At 57.1% G+C, this 12344-nt stretch overlaps 1 protein-coding gene across 6 annotated transcripts in view; it reads left to right on the top strand.

The window, feature by feature from the left end:
- CTIF (cap binding complex dependent translation initiation factor) overlaps positions 1 to 11553 on the top strand; it is a 316461-nt gene extending 304908 nt beyond the window's left edge. For all 6 annotated transcript variants that reach the window (XM_070452588.1, XM_070452587.1, XM_070452584.1 and 3 more), the window contains 2 exons: positions 5658 to 5711; positions 7423 to 11553. In XM_070452588.1, the coding sequence (XP_070308689.1) occupies positions 5658 to 5711; positions 7423 to 7638 (270 nt within the window). In that variant the 3' untranslated portion in view covers positions 7639 to 11553. The remainder of the gene's footprint in view (positions 1 to 5657; positions 5712 to 7422) is intronic.
- Positions 11554 to 12344: the final 791 nt, after the last annotated feature.

Here is a 12344-nt window from a genome sequence, read left to right as displayed (position 1 = left end):
CACGTGCCGAGGAGCAACTAGCCCGTGTACCACAGCTACTGAGCCTGTGCTCTCGAGCCCGGGAACCACGACTGCTAAGCCCACGTGCCACAGTCTGTGCGCCCAGAGTCCGTGTTCCCCAACCAGAGAAGCCACTGCAGGGAAAAGCCTGTGCATCGCAAATGGGGAGAGGCCTCTGTACGCCGCAACTAGAGAAAAGCCTAAGCAGCAACCAAGGCCCATCAGAGACATAAAGAAACAAAATTATATTAAAAAAAGAAAGAAAGATGGTTTCCTGAGAAACCATCGATCACGCAGAGGCCCTGGAGCCTATCAGAGGGATGCTGGGGGGATATCCTCTCTGCAGCCCTTCCACTCAAAGGCTCCAAGGGTCCCCCTCCAAAAGCTGGCGGTGAAGAGGCCGAGATAGTGTCTGGGGGAGAGTGGGACGTGCTCTGCAGCACCCATTCCGGTCCCGAACCCTGCATCTCAGCAACTGCAGAGGAAAAGTACAGCGAAAGCCCTCGGGGCCTCCCCCCACTTCCTTGAGAAAACCCAGCAGGCCGTTTGCGAGAGGGCCTATCACTCGATGTGATTCTTGGCTGAACACAGACTTTCCCAAACCACCAGTGAAAGATAAGGTTGGAGGAGAGGCTCTGGGGTGAGAGCTTGCCCACAGCCCCGCCCGAGCACCCCTACCCTGAGTCTGTCTCCAACCCTGGCAGCCAGGAGCCCCGGGCCCCCCAGGGAGGGAGCCTGGGTGTGCAGAGGGAAGGATGTGGTCTAGTCACAGCAATGAGGGGCAGAAAGGAAGAACAGGAAGCCCTGGGCCCACTCTGCAGCTCTGAACCTGCACGCGGAAGCAGGTAGAGGGCGGCCAGGCCTCGGGCCGTAGAAGGAAAGAGGAGATGCTTGCTCGTCCAGGCTAAGTGCTCAACTGGCAGAAACGTGGAGACTCCACGAGGCTGTCCATGCAGCCAGAAGTCAGAGGACCACTTTGAGGGAGAAACAGCCCCATTTCAGAGCACTCCGTACCCATCCGGCCCCAACTCTTAGTATTTCCTTTGTTAATCTCCCATGTCCCGAAGCCCCAGAGCTCCTAAGAAACTTATCTCAGGACTGAACGTGAGCCCAGGTTCATCTCAATTCCCCGTGACAGGCACGCCTGAGCACCTCCTAGGTGTCAGCCAGCGTGCTGTGCTGCGCTCAGTCATGTCCAACTCTTTGCAACCGTGTGGACCGTAGCCCGCAAGGCTCCTCTGTCCATGGAATTTTCCAGGCAAGAATACTGGAGTGGGTTGCAGTTTCCTTCGCCAACATGCTAGGTTCATCCAAAGCAGGACTGTTTCTTCCTTCCCACAAGCTCCCAGTTCTACCAGCTCCCCTCATCCCCAGCCAGCTGCCAGCACCCACTGTGTCTCTGGGAGTTCCCATCCACCCCCCAGACACCCCACTTTCCCCCTTTCTTGTGATTTCTCCCAGCCATTTTTAACTTAAGGATTCTCTCCCTGCTAAGCACTGTGGGAAACCTATGCGGGAGCAAAGTTACCATCAGGACAAAGTCCCAACAAACCTCAGAGAGTTCTCTTAATATCTGTCCTTGTGTTCCGTGCAGAGTAAATGGGGCTAGGCCAACCTTCCCCCACCACCCACCCCCATTCGGTCCTAGACAGGGCCCCCCGAGTCCTGGAACCAGCCCTGCCCACTCCCCAAGAGCAGGCTGGGTTGGATGCTGGACTCGGGTACACCTGCCACAAGGTGAGCCACCTCCGTACCTGCTTCCTGGTCTTCAGTCTGGGCTCCTGGGTTTTCTAGATGAGGGAGGCCCTTCCTAGTGTGACCCCCAGGACCCCCCAGGCACTGTCTCACTGCAAGTGTCCCTTGGCTCCCCGTGAGGGTCTGCAGCCCTGGGAGGCAAGAAGACTCCAGAAGCAGACACCAGTGTGTGTGTGGCGGGAGGGAGGCGCATAGTGGGAGACAGCTGGGTGCTGCAGAGTACTTCTGGGCAAACACATCATTTTTAAAATTATTATTTAATTTATTCAGTTCTGGCTGTGCTGGATCTTGGTTGCTGCACAGGCTTTTCTCTAGTCGCAGTGAGCGGGGGCTGTCCTTCGTTGCCGTGCAGGGTTTTCTCATCGCGGTGGCTTCTCTCGTTGTGGGACACAGGCTCTAGGGGGCGCAGGCTTCAGCAGCTGCAGCCCGTGGGCTCAGTATTGCAGCGCATGGGCTCCACAGCATGTGATATCTTCCCAGACCAGGGACAGAACCTGCATCTCCTGCACTGGCAGGCGGATTCTTCACCACTAGGCCACCAGGGAAGCCCCAAACATCGTTATTGAACCAGTCCCCTTGTTGGTGGCCATTCAAGCTATTTGCAAAAGTGAAACCAAAAAAACCTTCCATCCAGCTCATGGAGCGTGTGTGGGTGGGGCATGTGTAGGATAAATTCCTGAAAGTGGTATCACCAGTCAGAGGGTTTCTACACTTGTCATGTTGATAAGTGTAAGTAAGTAAGTGTTAGTTGCTCAGTCATACCTGACTCTTTGCGACCCCATCGACTGCAGCCCACCAGGCTCCTCTGTCCATGAGATTTTCCAGGCAAGGATACTGGAGTGGGTTGCCATTTCCTTCTCCAGGGGAATCTTCCCAACCCAAGGATCAAACCTGGGTCTCCTGCACTGCAGGCAGATTCTTTACCGACTGAGCTAGTTATCCCCAAATTGCCATCTAGAGAGTTCTACCAACTTCCGTTTCCACAAACACTATATATTTGCAGACATAGTGATTATAACTTTGTGCCATGTCCTCTCTGGCAGGAGAAGTCTGTGGGGTGGGGGTGTCCATGTCCCACGTGTACTGGGTCAGCTGCCCGGGGGCCGCCTCTCAAGTTAGTCCCTCCCCACTTGCAGACCCTCCCAGCCAGGTGGGTTTTGTCCCTGCCACTCAAGGCACATGTGTTAACAAATGCTTCCAGTGCTTGCTGTGTGTCCACGCTGGGGAGAGAGTGGACCACATAGGCCCTGCCCTCCTGAGCCTGCCTTCTCCTGGGGGAGATGGCAGGCAAAGGAGTAGGTCATGTGTCAGGGGTGAGAGGTGCTAGGGAGCAAAGTAAGCCAGGGGGTGACCGGCAGGGTCACTTACACGCAAGGTGATCAGGGAATCCCTGGCGGATGAGGCCATGGCGGGGCTGAGCCCCGAGTAAAGTGAGGAAGGATGGTCTGTGGATTGGTGGTGGCTGAGAAGTCCTGGGTGCAAGAGCACAAAAGCCCAGAGTCAGCAGAGCGCCAGCAGGCGTGCCCATCAAGGGCCATCCACAGCTGTCACTGCGGGGCCCACACTGTTACCTTTCCAGATTGTCCCTGGCTCTCCACCGGCTCATCTTTTGAGCAACGTGAGACCCACCTCTGCTCCTTCCTCCCCAAATGATTTTCTTTTCAGCGTGTCTACTGTGGGACCCGTTCTTGCCCGGTTCTTACATAGAGATACAGTGGAAGGAGGTCTGGTCCCTGAGAATGACTCTGGTCACTGCAGCCCACACTGAGCCATCCCCGGGACTCATTTGACCGTTAGTAAATGCATCGTCAGCCCCCTGATGTGAATGCTTGTGTCCTCTGCCGGGGTTGGTCCTGCACTGGGTGGATATGGCTGTGATACGACAGGAGAAGGGGGAAGGGAAGGTGGGTGTGCGGAGTTTGGATTCCAAGCCTGTAGTGGGACCAGTCCCCGGGTGGTGTGTCATTTCACGCTTCTTGACCGCATCGTGCCCCAGACCAGAAACCTTGACTCCAATGCTCGGTCAGTGGACGAGGAAACTGACCCTAAGTGCCTTCCTCTTGTACTCTCTGCTTACTCTCCTCCCCTTCCTTTAAAACAAAGACAATGCATAAATCACATCGACCCACATTTGGTGAAGCCCTGCTGTTGCCAGGAGCTGTGCTGGGTGGGTGTCACAGGGCAGCCGAGATGAACGTCACACTGCCCTGCCTGCAGGAAGCCGCAGTTCACCTTGGAAATGTCTTGCTCCTTATGTGGGATGCAGAGTGGTGGGAGAGCCGGGGGGCTCGGGAGTGAGAAGCAGGAGTGGGCACCATGCTGGAGTGATGCACAGTCTCCAGGGAAAGTCGGAACGTGACCCGGGCCTTGAAGGGTGGGAAATGTGGCGATGGAGGGTTCCAGCAGGTGGAAAAATCACTTAGATGATCTGGTGGATGGGATGGTGAGTGTGATGGAGTTGGGATAGAGATGTATTTAAGGGCCGAGAAGAGAAGCATTACTGGCAGAGGGACCTGCCAAAGAAGTAATCCATGGGGCTCAGGGAGAAGAAGATGACAGAGTTTCTGTAAAGCTGTGCCTGGAGGGAATTTTTACTGGGGGTTCAAGGAAAAATGGGGAAAGGGGCCGAAAACAGCAAATATTGGTGAGGATATGGAAAAATCAGAACTCTAGACCCTGCTGGAAGGTGTGTAAAATAACACATCCACTGTCAACAGTTTGTCAGGGTCCCAGAAAGCTGAATATGGAATTACCATATGACCCAGCAATTCCACTCCCATGGATGGACCCAAGAGAGATGGAAACACATGTCCACACAAACGCTCATACACAAGTATTCATAGCTGCATTGTTCATGAGAACCAAAAAGTAGAAACGGCCTAAATGTCGGTCAACTGATGAATGGACAAAGAAAATGTGGTGTAATATCACATACACCCGACAGTGTCCTATCTTCCAATCACAAAAAGGAATGAAGAACTGACACATGCTACAACATACTCTAAAAGCACTGTTAGTGGAAGAAAAGAATCACAAAAGAACACATAGTATATGATTCCACTGCATAAAATATCCAGAAGAGGTAAATTTATAGAGATGAAGGACATTAGGTGTTGTCAGGGGATGGGGGTGGGAAGAGGCCTGACAGCTGATGAGTTTGGGTTTCTTTTGGAGACCATGAAAAAGTTCTCGGGTTAATGGTGATGGTTGGGCAACTTGTGAATCTACTAAAAGCCACTGAATTGTATGCTTAGAAATTGTGAACCTGCTGTGACTGAGTTTTAGCTCAATTTATAAAGAGAGAGAGAAATTGAGAAAATGTAGCGCGGCAGGTAGAGGGGAGCCTGGATTGAGGGCGACCGGTCCCAGCGCTGAGCAGCCTGGCCATGGCCTTGGTCAGGAAGCAATTCCAGCAGTTCTAGTCTGGAATGGTGTGTGTGGTTTTCCTGGCTGGCGGTGCTGGGCCCATAGGGAAGAGCGCTCTGATTTCTGGAAGTCCTCTGGTAGCTGGGATCTAGGAGCACCTTGAGACTGTAGCTGAGCCCCTCTCACTGATCAGGAAATCTTTGCACGAATTTCATTTTTGCTGACCAGCTGTTCACAACCAGTGACCCCAGCACGCCTGCCGCCACCTTCAAACCCTCCAGCCTTGCTGTGCCAGGGCCTGTAGGCAGGCCTTCTGACCTGGCCGAAGTATCCATGCTCCGTGACCACGGCGGTCCTCCAGCTGCTCCAGTCCCATCAGAGAAATCACTGCTTCCTGGAGCAGTGCTCCTGATGCCCTTCAGCCTTCGTGGGCTGTCTCTCTGGCCTGGCACCCCCGGGAGATGCTTGTTCCAGGCTGCAGAGGGCTGGGAGCAGCACAGCGCCCTCAGTGCTTGTTCTCTGCCCCTCTCTTCCAGCTCTTGCAATCTCAGGATGTGAAGGAAGATGCCGTCCTGTGCTGCTCAATGGAGGTAAGCGGTGTGGCTTAGACCTCTCTCACCTCAGACCCATCCCTCTCAGCTTAGCAGTGTGGGAGGCCCAAGGACCATCGGAGGGGTCCACAAGTCTGGGGCTGGTAGTGGGAGACGACGTCCTGAGTGGACCCAGGGTTCCGTCCACTGCAGGGGACAGAACCGCTGATTCTCTGGCGAGAAGGACAGGGTACTGCCTTGTTCACCTTCCCTCTGCCCCCAAGACCACCTCCTTCTCAGCCAGGTGCAGCACATAAATGACTTAGAAGATCCCAAGTGATGCCCTGCCCCCCGGTATCTCCCCTGGCTTTGGTGGCAGGGGGGCTAGAGGGGAGGTGCTGAGGTTGAACCCCCAGGTCGCACTGCCCATTTCTAAGCTGCCCCCATGGGAAGTCCCACCCCTGTTCGCAAGGTGTGGCGGCTGCTTCTCCAAGCTCTTGCTTTAGTCACTTGGCCAGGGCTCAGTTACAGGTGCAAAGCTGTGCCCTCAGAAAACAACCCAAGGGGACCTCCCTGCTGGTCCAGTGGTCAGGACTCTGCGCTTTCACTACTAAGGGCACGGGTTTGATCCCTGGCCGAGGGACTAAGATTGCACAAGCCAGATAGAAAAAAAGACAAGAAAACAGCCCAGGGCCATTCAGAGGGAAGTCTGGTGAGGGCAGGGGCTTCCAGGGCCCACACCCAGGACATGCCAGGGCTCCAGCTGGACACCCTGCACGGGGCTCCAGGCAGGGGAGATAAGAGAGGAGGGGAAAGCATGGCCCTGGCCTCCAGGCAGCTCGTGGTCTGGCTGTGGATAGAGATCTCACTCACAGGCGGGAGTGGATGAGGCAATGTGGAGAATACATGTGGGTACAGAGCTCACATCTCCGAGGAGTTAAGGGAGAGGTCAGGTTATGCCAGGATGTTCAAGGAAGGTTTGGGGAAGAAGGCAGAGCCCTGAGAAATGGGTGGGCTGAGGCAGGGGTGGGGTGGGGACAGGGACTTGGATTCCAGGGGCTGCCTGCAGGGTGGTCTGATCCAGAAGATCCAGGCTCCTCCTAACTCCGAGGGCTTTCCAAGACCATCAGGGGCCTCTCTGGGGGGCAGGCCCTCCTGCAGGGCTTCTGCCCCAGATCGTGTTTCCTCCCTTCCGTGTCGTTAGTGTGGGCAGAGGTCAGTTATGGGGGTGGCGGGGCTGGAGAGGAGGAGGAGAGGAACGGGAGACCTCATCCATGCTCCTGGGTTCCACATGGACAGACGGCGGGTAACAACGACCAAGTTCATTTCCAGAGAGATGTCCTAGCTAGAGAAGGTTAACGTGGGGCCACCTGGTCACCCTCGAAGGAAGCAGGTCACATAGCCATTGAGGGTGCGGGCGGTGGTCAGGGAAGGCTTCCTGTAAGAAGGGAGGCAAGTGGATGAAGGGAGAAGCATCATGTTCCTGGTGAGGACTCTTCACAGCCCCGGACAGCAGGCAATAAGTATCCTGACTCCTCTCATTCCTCCTGCAGATTGGGTGTTAAAGGTGGGCTCTCACACTGGCTGTCTCCACCCTCCACCCTCTCCATCCCTCTGTCCTGGGACAAGAGCCCTGGGCCCCGCACCTTCCTGGGATAATCCAGCGATTTCCTGTCCCTGCCCCCCTAGCAAGCATCCCTCACCAAGACGGACAGAGCAGGAGTCCTTTCGGGGTCCAGCACGCGTCCTTCCCCCACTTCTCTGCCCGCAGCTGCAGAGCACAGGCCGACTGCTGGAGGAGCAGTTGCCCGAGATGATGGCCGAGCTCCTGGCCAGCGCCCGCGACAAGATGCTGTGCCCCTCGGAATCCATGCTGACCCGGTCCCTGCTGCTGGAGGTCATCGAGCTGCACGCCAACAGCTGGAACCCCCTGACGCCCCCCATCACGCAGTACTACAACAGAACCATCCAGAAACTGACCGCCTGACAGCTCAGGGGCCTGGCGGGCAGCCCGCAGGGCAGCTGGGGCCCTGGTGCTCAGAGCCAGATGGACAGGCGGGAAGACAGGGGTGGCCCTGGCGGGAGTGAGGCGTGGGGAGGAAGGCAGGCAGAGCCGGCGGCCAGTCTGGAGCCAGACGGGGAAGGGACCGAAGCCCTGGGAGGAGCGGCCCCCCATCCGACGAGCCCCCCGGCCCGAGCATGCGGCAGCTCGCACTAGTAAGGGCAGCATGTGTCTTCTCCACGGTGGCCCGGCCCTCCTCCTCCCCGCTCCCTCCCATGCAAGGCGTGCCCCCCAACTCCCCCCACTGGGCTGTGCTGTGTGCAGGGGTTCATCCCCTCAGAGGCCGTGGCAGCCCGCATGCTGGGGTACAGCTTGGGTCAGAAAGGACCTCAGAAGGCTGGAAAAAGTGGGTCGGAGACGGGCTTGCATTGTTCCCGCGCACTGTCAGCCACAGTCGCCAACTGGCAGCAGGCGACATGTAGCAGATGTCCGGGAGGACAAAGGCAGGCACAGTCCCCACCAGCCGCCCCTAATTGACGGCCTTTGTCCGCACGGCCGGCGGGCTGGGGGACAGGGGCGATCTCCTCTAACCTTCACGTTCCGCCCTCCCACCTTCCAGCCTCCTTCCTCAGCGCCCCCACCAACCCATTCCCACCCCCGCCCCGCGACCCTGAGCTGCAGGCCCACAGGGGGCTGGGGGGCCTCGAGGGGAGACGGAGTTTGCCGTTCTGCTTGCACTCTTTTGTTTTATTGTGTTTTACTGTTTTCAAAAGTCAGCTGCTTTGAAGTCTCCTCTCTTCAGTGCCGAGGGCCCCGCAATGTGATCACACAGTCAGCCCCACGAGAACCCCCTGATTAGTGGGAGATCAAACCCGGCCCCCCTCTGGAAGGATCCTAGCCACAGACAGCTTGCCAGTAGCCAATTAGGGTAATTGGAAACTTCTGCCCCTGCAGGGGTCCCCGCTGGAACCCTGTGCTTCTCGGCCCCTGGCTTCTTCCCTGGCTTCTCTGTTCTCCATTTCTAGCTTCCTCCCTCAAAGGGCCGATCCTGTCGCCGCTGGGAGAGCATTAAACCTGTCCTGGCCTGGGGCCTGGGAGTGAACCGGGCTCAGAAAGAGGCTAGCGAATTAAAAACCGGAAAGCTCAGTGATGCTTCCCCATGCCACACACAGAGGCGTTTTCTCAAGCTTTCCCTGGATGGGGAGATACAGGGGAGACAGGGACACCTCGTTCCCTAGGACTGACTCAATGAGCTGAGTCCTCAGCTGTGGTCTGTGCCCGGGGGTGGGGAGATCTCTGGGTACTACTGCCCCAAGGCTGTTGGGAGGGGTGTGTTTGCTGAGTCATGAGCAGGACTATCAGGGGATCCCAGCAAGCCACCCGCTTTCCAGGCTGGCATCAAGGCTGGGGATGCTTGGAGGGGCCAAGTCCTGGGGGCAGCCCCTTCTCTGACGGCTGGGGAGGAGGATGAGGGGTGGGCCCTGGGAGGCTGGCTTCGGGTCGTCTCTGGTGTCTACACAGCCCCACTCCTGGTCTGGAGCCCCCATTTCCATGAGGCCCCAGAAGGCGGCCTGAGCCCAGCAGTGTCCTCAGTTGTTCTTCCGTTGAGGCCTGGGTCACCTTGAATCCCCGCCCCTGGCTGACTGGTCCGATCAGGCTGGAAGAAATGTCCCTTTGTTGAGTCTGGCAGAGCAGGCAGGTGGGGGTGGGGGGCGGCTTCCTCTGTACCCCCTGGCGTATCCATCCCACCAGTCGCCACCTGCCTGCCAGTCCCCCAGGAAGAGCCTGTTGGGGAACAAGGGGAGGGGCACAGTTTACCTGGAAGGGGTCGGTGGCTTCTGCCAAGGAGCCCACGCTGCCCCCCTTCTGCCTTCTCCGCCCCCCTCCCCTTCTTCCCAAGCTCCTCCATCGTCTCTTCACTGCCTTTCCTGCACCTTTTGGCTCAGCCTGGGCCCAGGGACACCAGAGGCCCCACGGGAGCCCTTGAGGGAAGAGCTGGGCTGACGTCAGGATGCTCAGAGAGGCACCAGGGAAATCATGGCCCCACAGGGTCAAGCAGCCCCCAGCCCGGCAAGCAGCCGCTCCCTGGCCTCCCTCCGAGATTCGCACCTGGGCTGAAGGAAGGCCCTGCTTCCCTCAAGTGGGGCGGGGGGTGTGTGTCTATGTGAGTGTGCGTGTGAATGTGTGTGTGTGTGTGTGTCTACATGAGTGCATCTACTGAGAAGGAAGCAGGACCCTGGAAGAAGGCTGAAGCCGACAAGTGAGGCTGAAAGTGGAGGAAGCAGAAGAGGGGGTCTCCCTCTGATCCCAGCCTTGGGCTCAGAGAGCAGGCTTCCTGAAGGGGCCCCAGACACCGTGCACTCGGGGGCGACGTTGCCTGGACGGCCGGGCAAGGTAACAGCTCGGGCACCACCGTCCTAATGGCCCCTTCCTCCCGACAGCCTGCCCTGGTGGTCTTGCCTCAGGGCCAGCCCCTCCTTGACTGTCAGGACCAGAGTGGGGAGGAGTGAGATATAAATATGTACACATATATAAATATATTTTTAATTACGTGTCGTGTCGCCGTGGCCTCCAGACATATATGATTCGCTTAGTTGATTCCATTGCTTGAGAGCGCTTCCTGGCTGATCCACATAACTGTCGAAGCTGTTTTTCTAAATGCAGGTTGCTGCTACTTTTTCAGACGTGGAAGGAAAACGTTCCAAAAAAAAAAAAATTGTGTTTTTTTTTTTTTTTAAGGAAATAACAGTAAAGGCTAAACTCTGAGGTCTGAGGAAGCTTCTCATGGGAGACTACTTAGGAACTCGGGGGCAGACAGGGGTGCCCTCAGACCTCCGCCCCCTCCCCAGGCCAGATCCCCCCCCGCCGACAGGGAGGCCGTATCCGAGTTGACCTCTGAATGTATTTGATGGGAGGCTAAACCGGGTGTTGCATAGTCCTCTAAGGACTCAGTGCTCTTCTAAGGATTGTGTGGTTTTCCCTCCTTGCCTGTGGCTCCCTCAGCTCTGGGGAGGGGAGGTCCCGCCATCCTGACGCGCGGCCTGTCTCTCCTGCCAGTCAAGACGAGGCAGTCATGGTTTTCCTCCCAGGCAGCTGGCCTGCTCGCCACAGTCCTGCTCCCACGGGCCTCATGGCTCTGCCTGAGCTCTGGGACCGCAGCCCCGAGAAGGCACCCCCCCACCCCCAGCCTCCCTTGGACAAGGCGGGAGCCCCCACCACCCTCCCCAGCGGGTGTGCACCCCCAAACCCACTCTTCGTCTGCTCGTCCTTCCTTATCCTGTCTGTACACCTTTAAGGTTTGGGGATCGTCCTGTCCATCCGTGTAAATGTAAATGTGGGCCGAGTCGGTATTTATTCTAATTTTTATTTTTTATTTTATTTTCTCTGATGGATGGGGAGGGAGGGGGTGTGGGAAACGTACCGCTCTGATCACGCCCTGGGCAGCTGCGAGGGGCGGGGGCCCAGACAGCCAGGCCACCGCAGGAGCAGCCCCAAGGGGCCGCACAGACGCCAAGCCCCAGGCTCTTATCTGGCATCAGAAGCCGGCCAGTGTTCCTCGTCCCGACAGACTGTCCGGCCTGCCCGCGAAGTCCTGTCCCTCGGCTGCCGGCGCTCTGTTGGGAAACCGCAGGCTGGGCCTCTGAGGACACAGATCAGAGAAAACTCTCCTCCTCTGCTCGGGACACTGGCGTAAAAGGGCTGCCTGCCTCGCCCGAGCCAGCTGGGAGCCTGGCGACGGGTCCTACCTCCCCAGAGCAGGGGCCCGGGGGGCTTCCCGCCAAAGCTGCGGCAGAACCCTGCTCGTGCAACGACCACCTTCCCTCCCTTGGTATGTCCTGCTTTCCAGCTCAACCCAAACTACAAGTGGGTTTAAAAATAAACCACACCAAAAAACAGAAATGTCCCGAATCTGTTGTTCTTTGCGCGGTTAGCAAAGGAAATCTCTCCCAGAAGCTTTTTTGCCTCAACGGGTCCTGGCAGAGGCCTCGGAGGAGCCCATACCCAGGTGATGAGCTGGTGAGAAGATTCCCTGAGTTGGGCCGCAGTGGGGAGTGGGGCCCGGGGCTAGAGAAGGTTGGGAAGGAGTGGTCCAGGAGAACATGGGGGTGAGAGAGATATTCCATCCCCCCGCCCCCCAAATGGGAACTGTGGCCTGTGCAAGGTAAGAGGATTAACCCAGTCCTGCACAAAACTTTTCCACTAAAGATTTGGTTTGCTGCATGTTTAACCACCTCATTCCCCAAACCTACCCCTCCTGTGAAAAAGTCACTGTGACACTTGGCAAAGACTCATTTTAAGAAGGCTGAGACTTGGGCAAAGCAGCTTCCAGAAGTCAGCGGCAAGTGGCTGTCCTGTCCCCATAGGTCAAGTCAGTCTTTCATCCGAGGGTCCCAGAGGGCCCCAGTAATTTCTTTTCCTGTGGTGACATGTTCTTTGTTTTGCACAATCCCGTCCATGACAAGACACTGGGGACACTGCCTCCTGGTAACAGGTCCCCCTGGGGATTCTTTCACTGGCTAGACTTTGCCAGGCTTTCAGCTTCTCAGAGTGGCAACTGGAACACCCACAACCCTCGTGATTCCCTGGCAGAGCCAGGACAGAGGCCAGGCCAGCCCAGCAGCCTGTGGAGGGTGTGCGGAGATTACTGACCCACATGAAGCCGGGCAGCTCTGGCCTGAAGTACACCGGTT

This window comes from Odocoileus virginianus, chromosome 22 (genome assembly GCF_023699985.2).
Source record: "Odocoileus virginianus isolate 20LAN1187 ecotype Illinois chromosome 22, Ovbor_1.2, whole genome shotgun sequence".
In the NCBI taxonomy this organism is placed as follows: Eukaryota; Metazoa; Chordata; class Mammalia; order Artiodactyla; family Cervidae; genus Odocoileus; species Odocoileus virginianus.
Note: the sequence above shows the minus strand (reverse complement) of the source record. Positions and strands in the feature narration are given on the sequence as shown.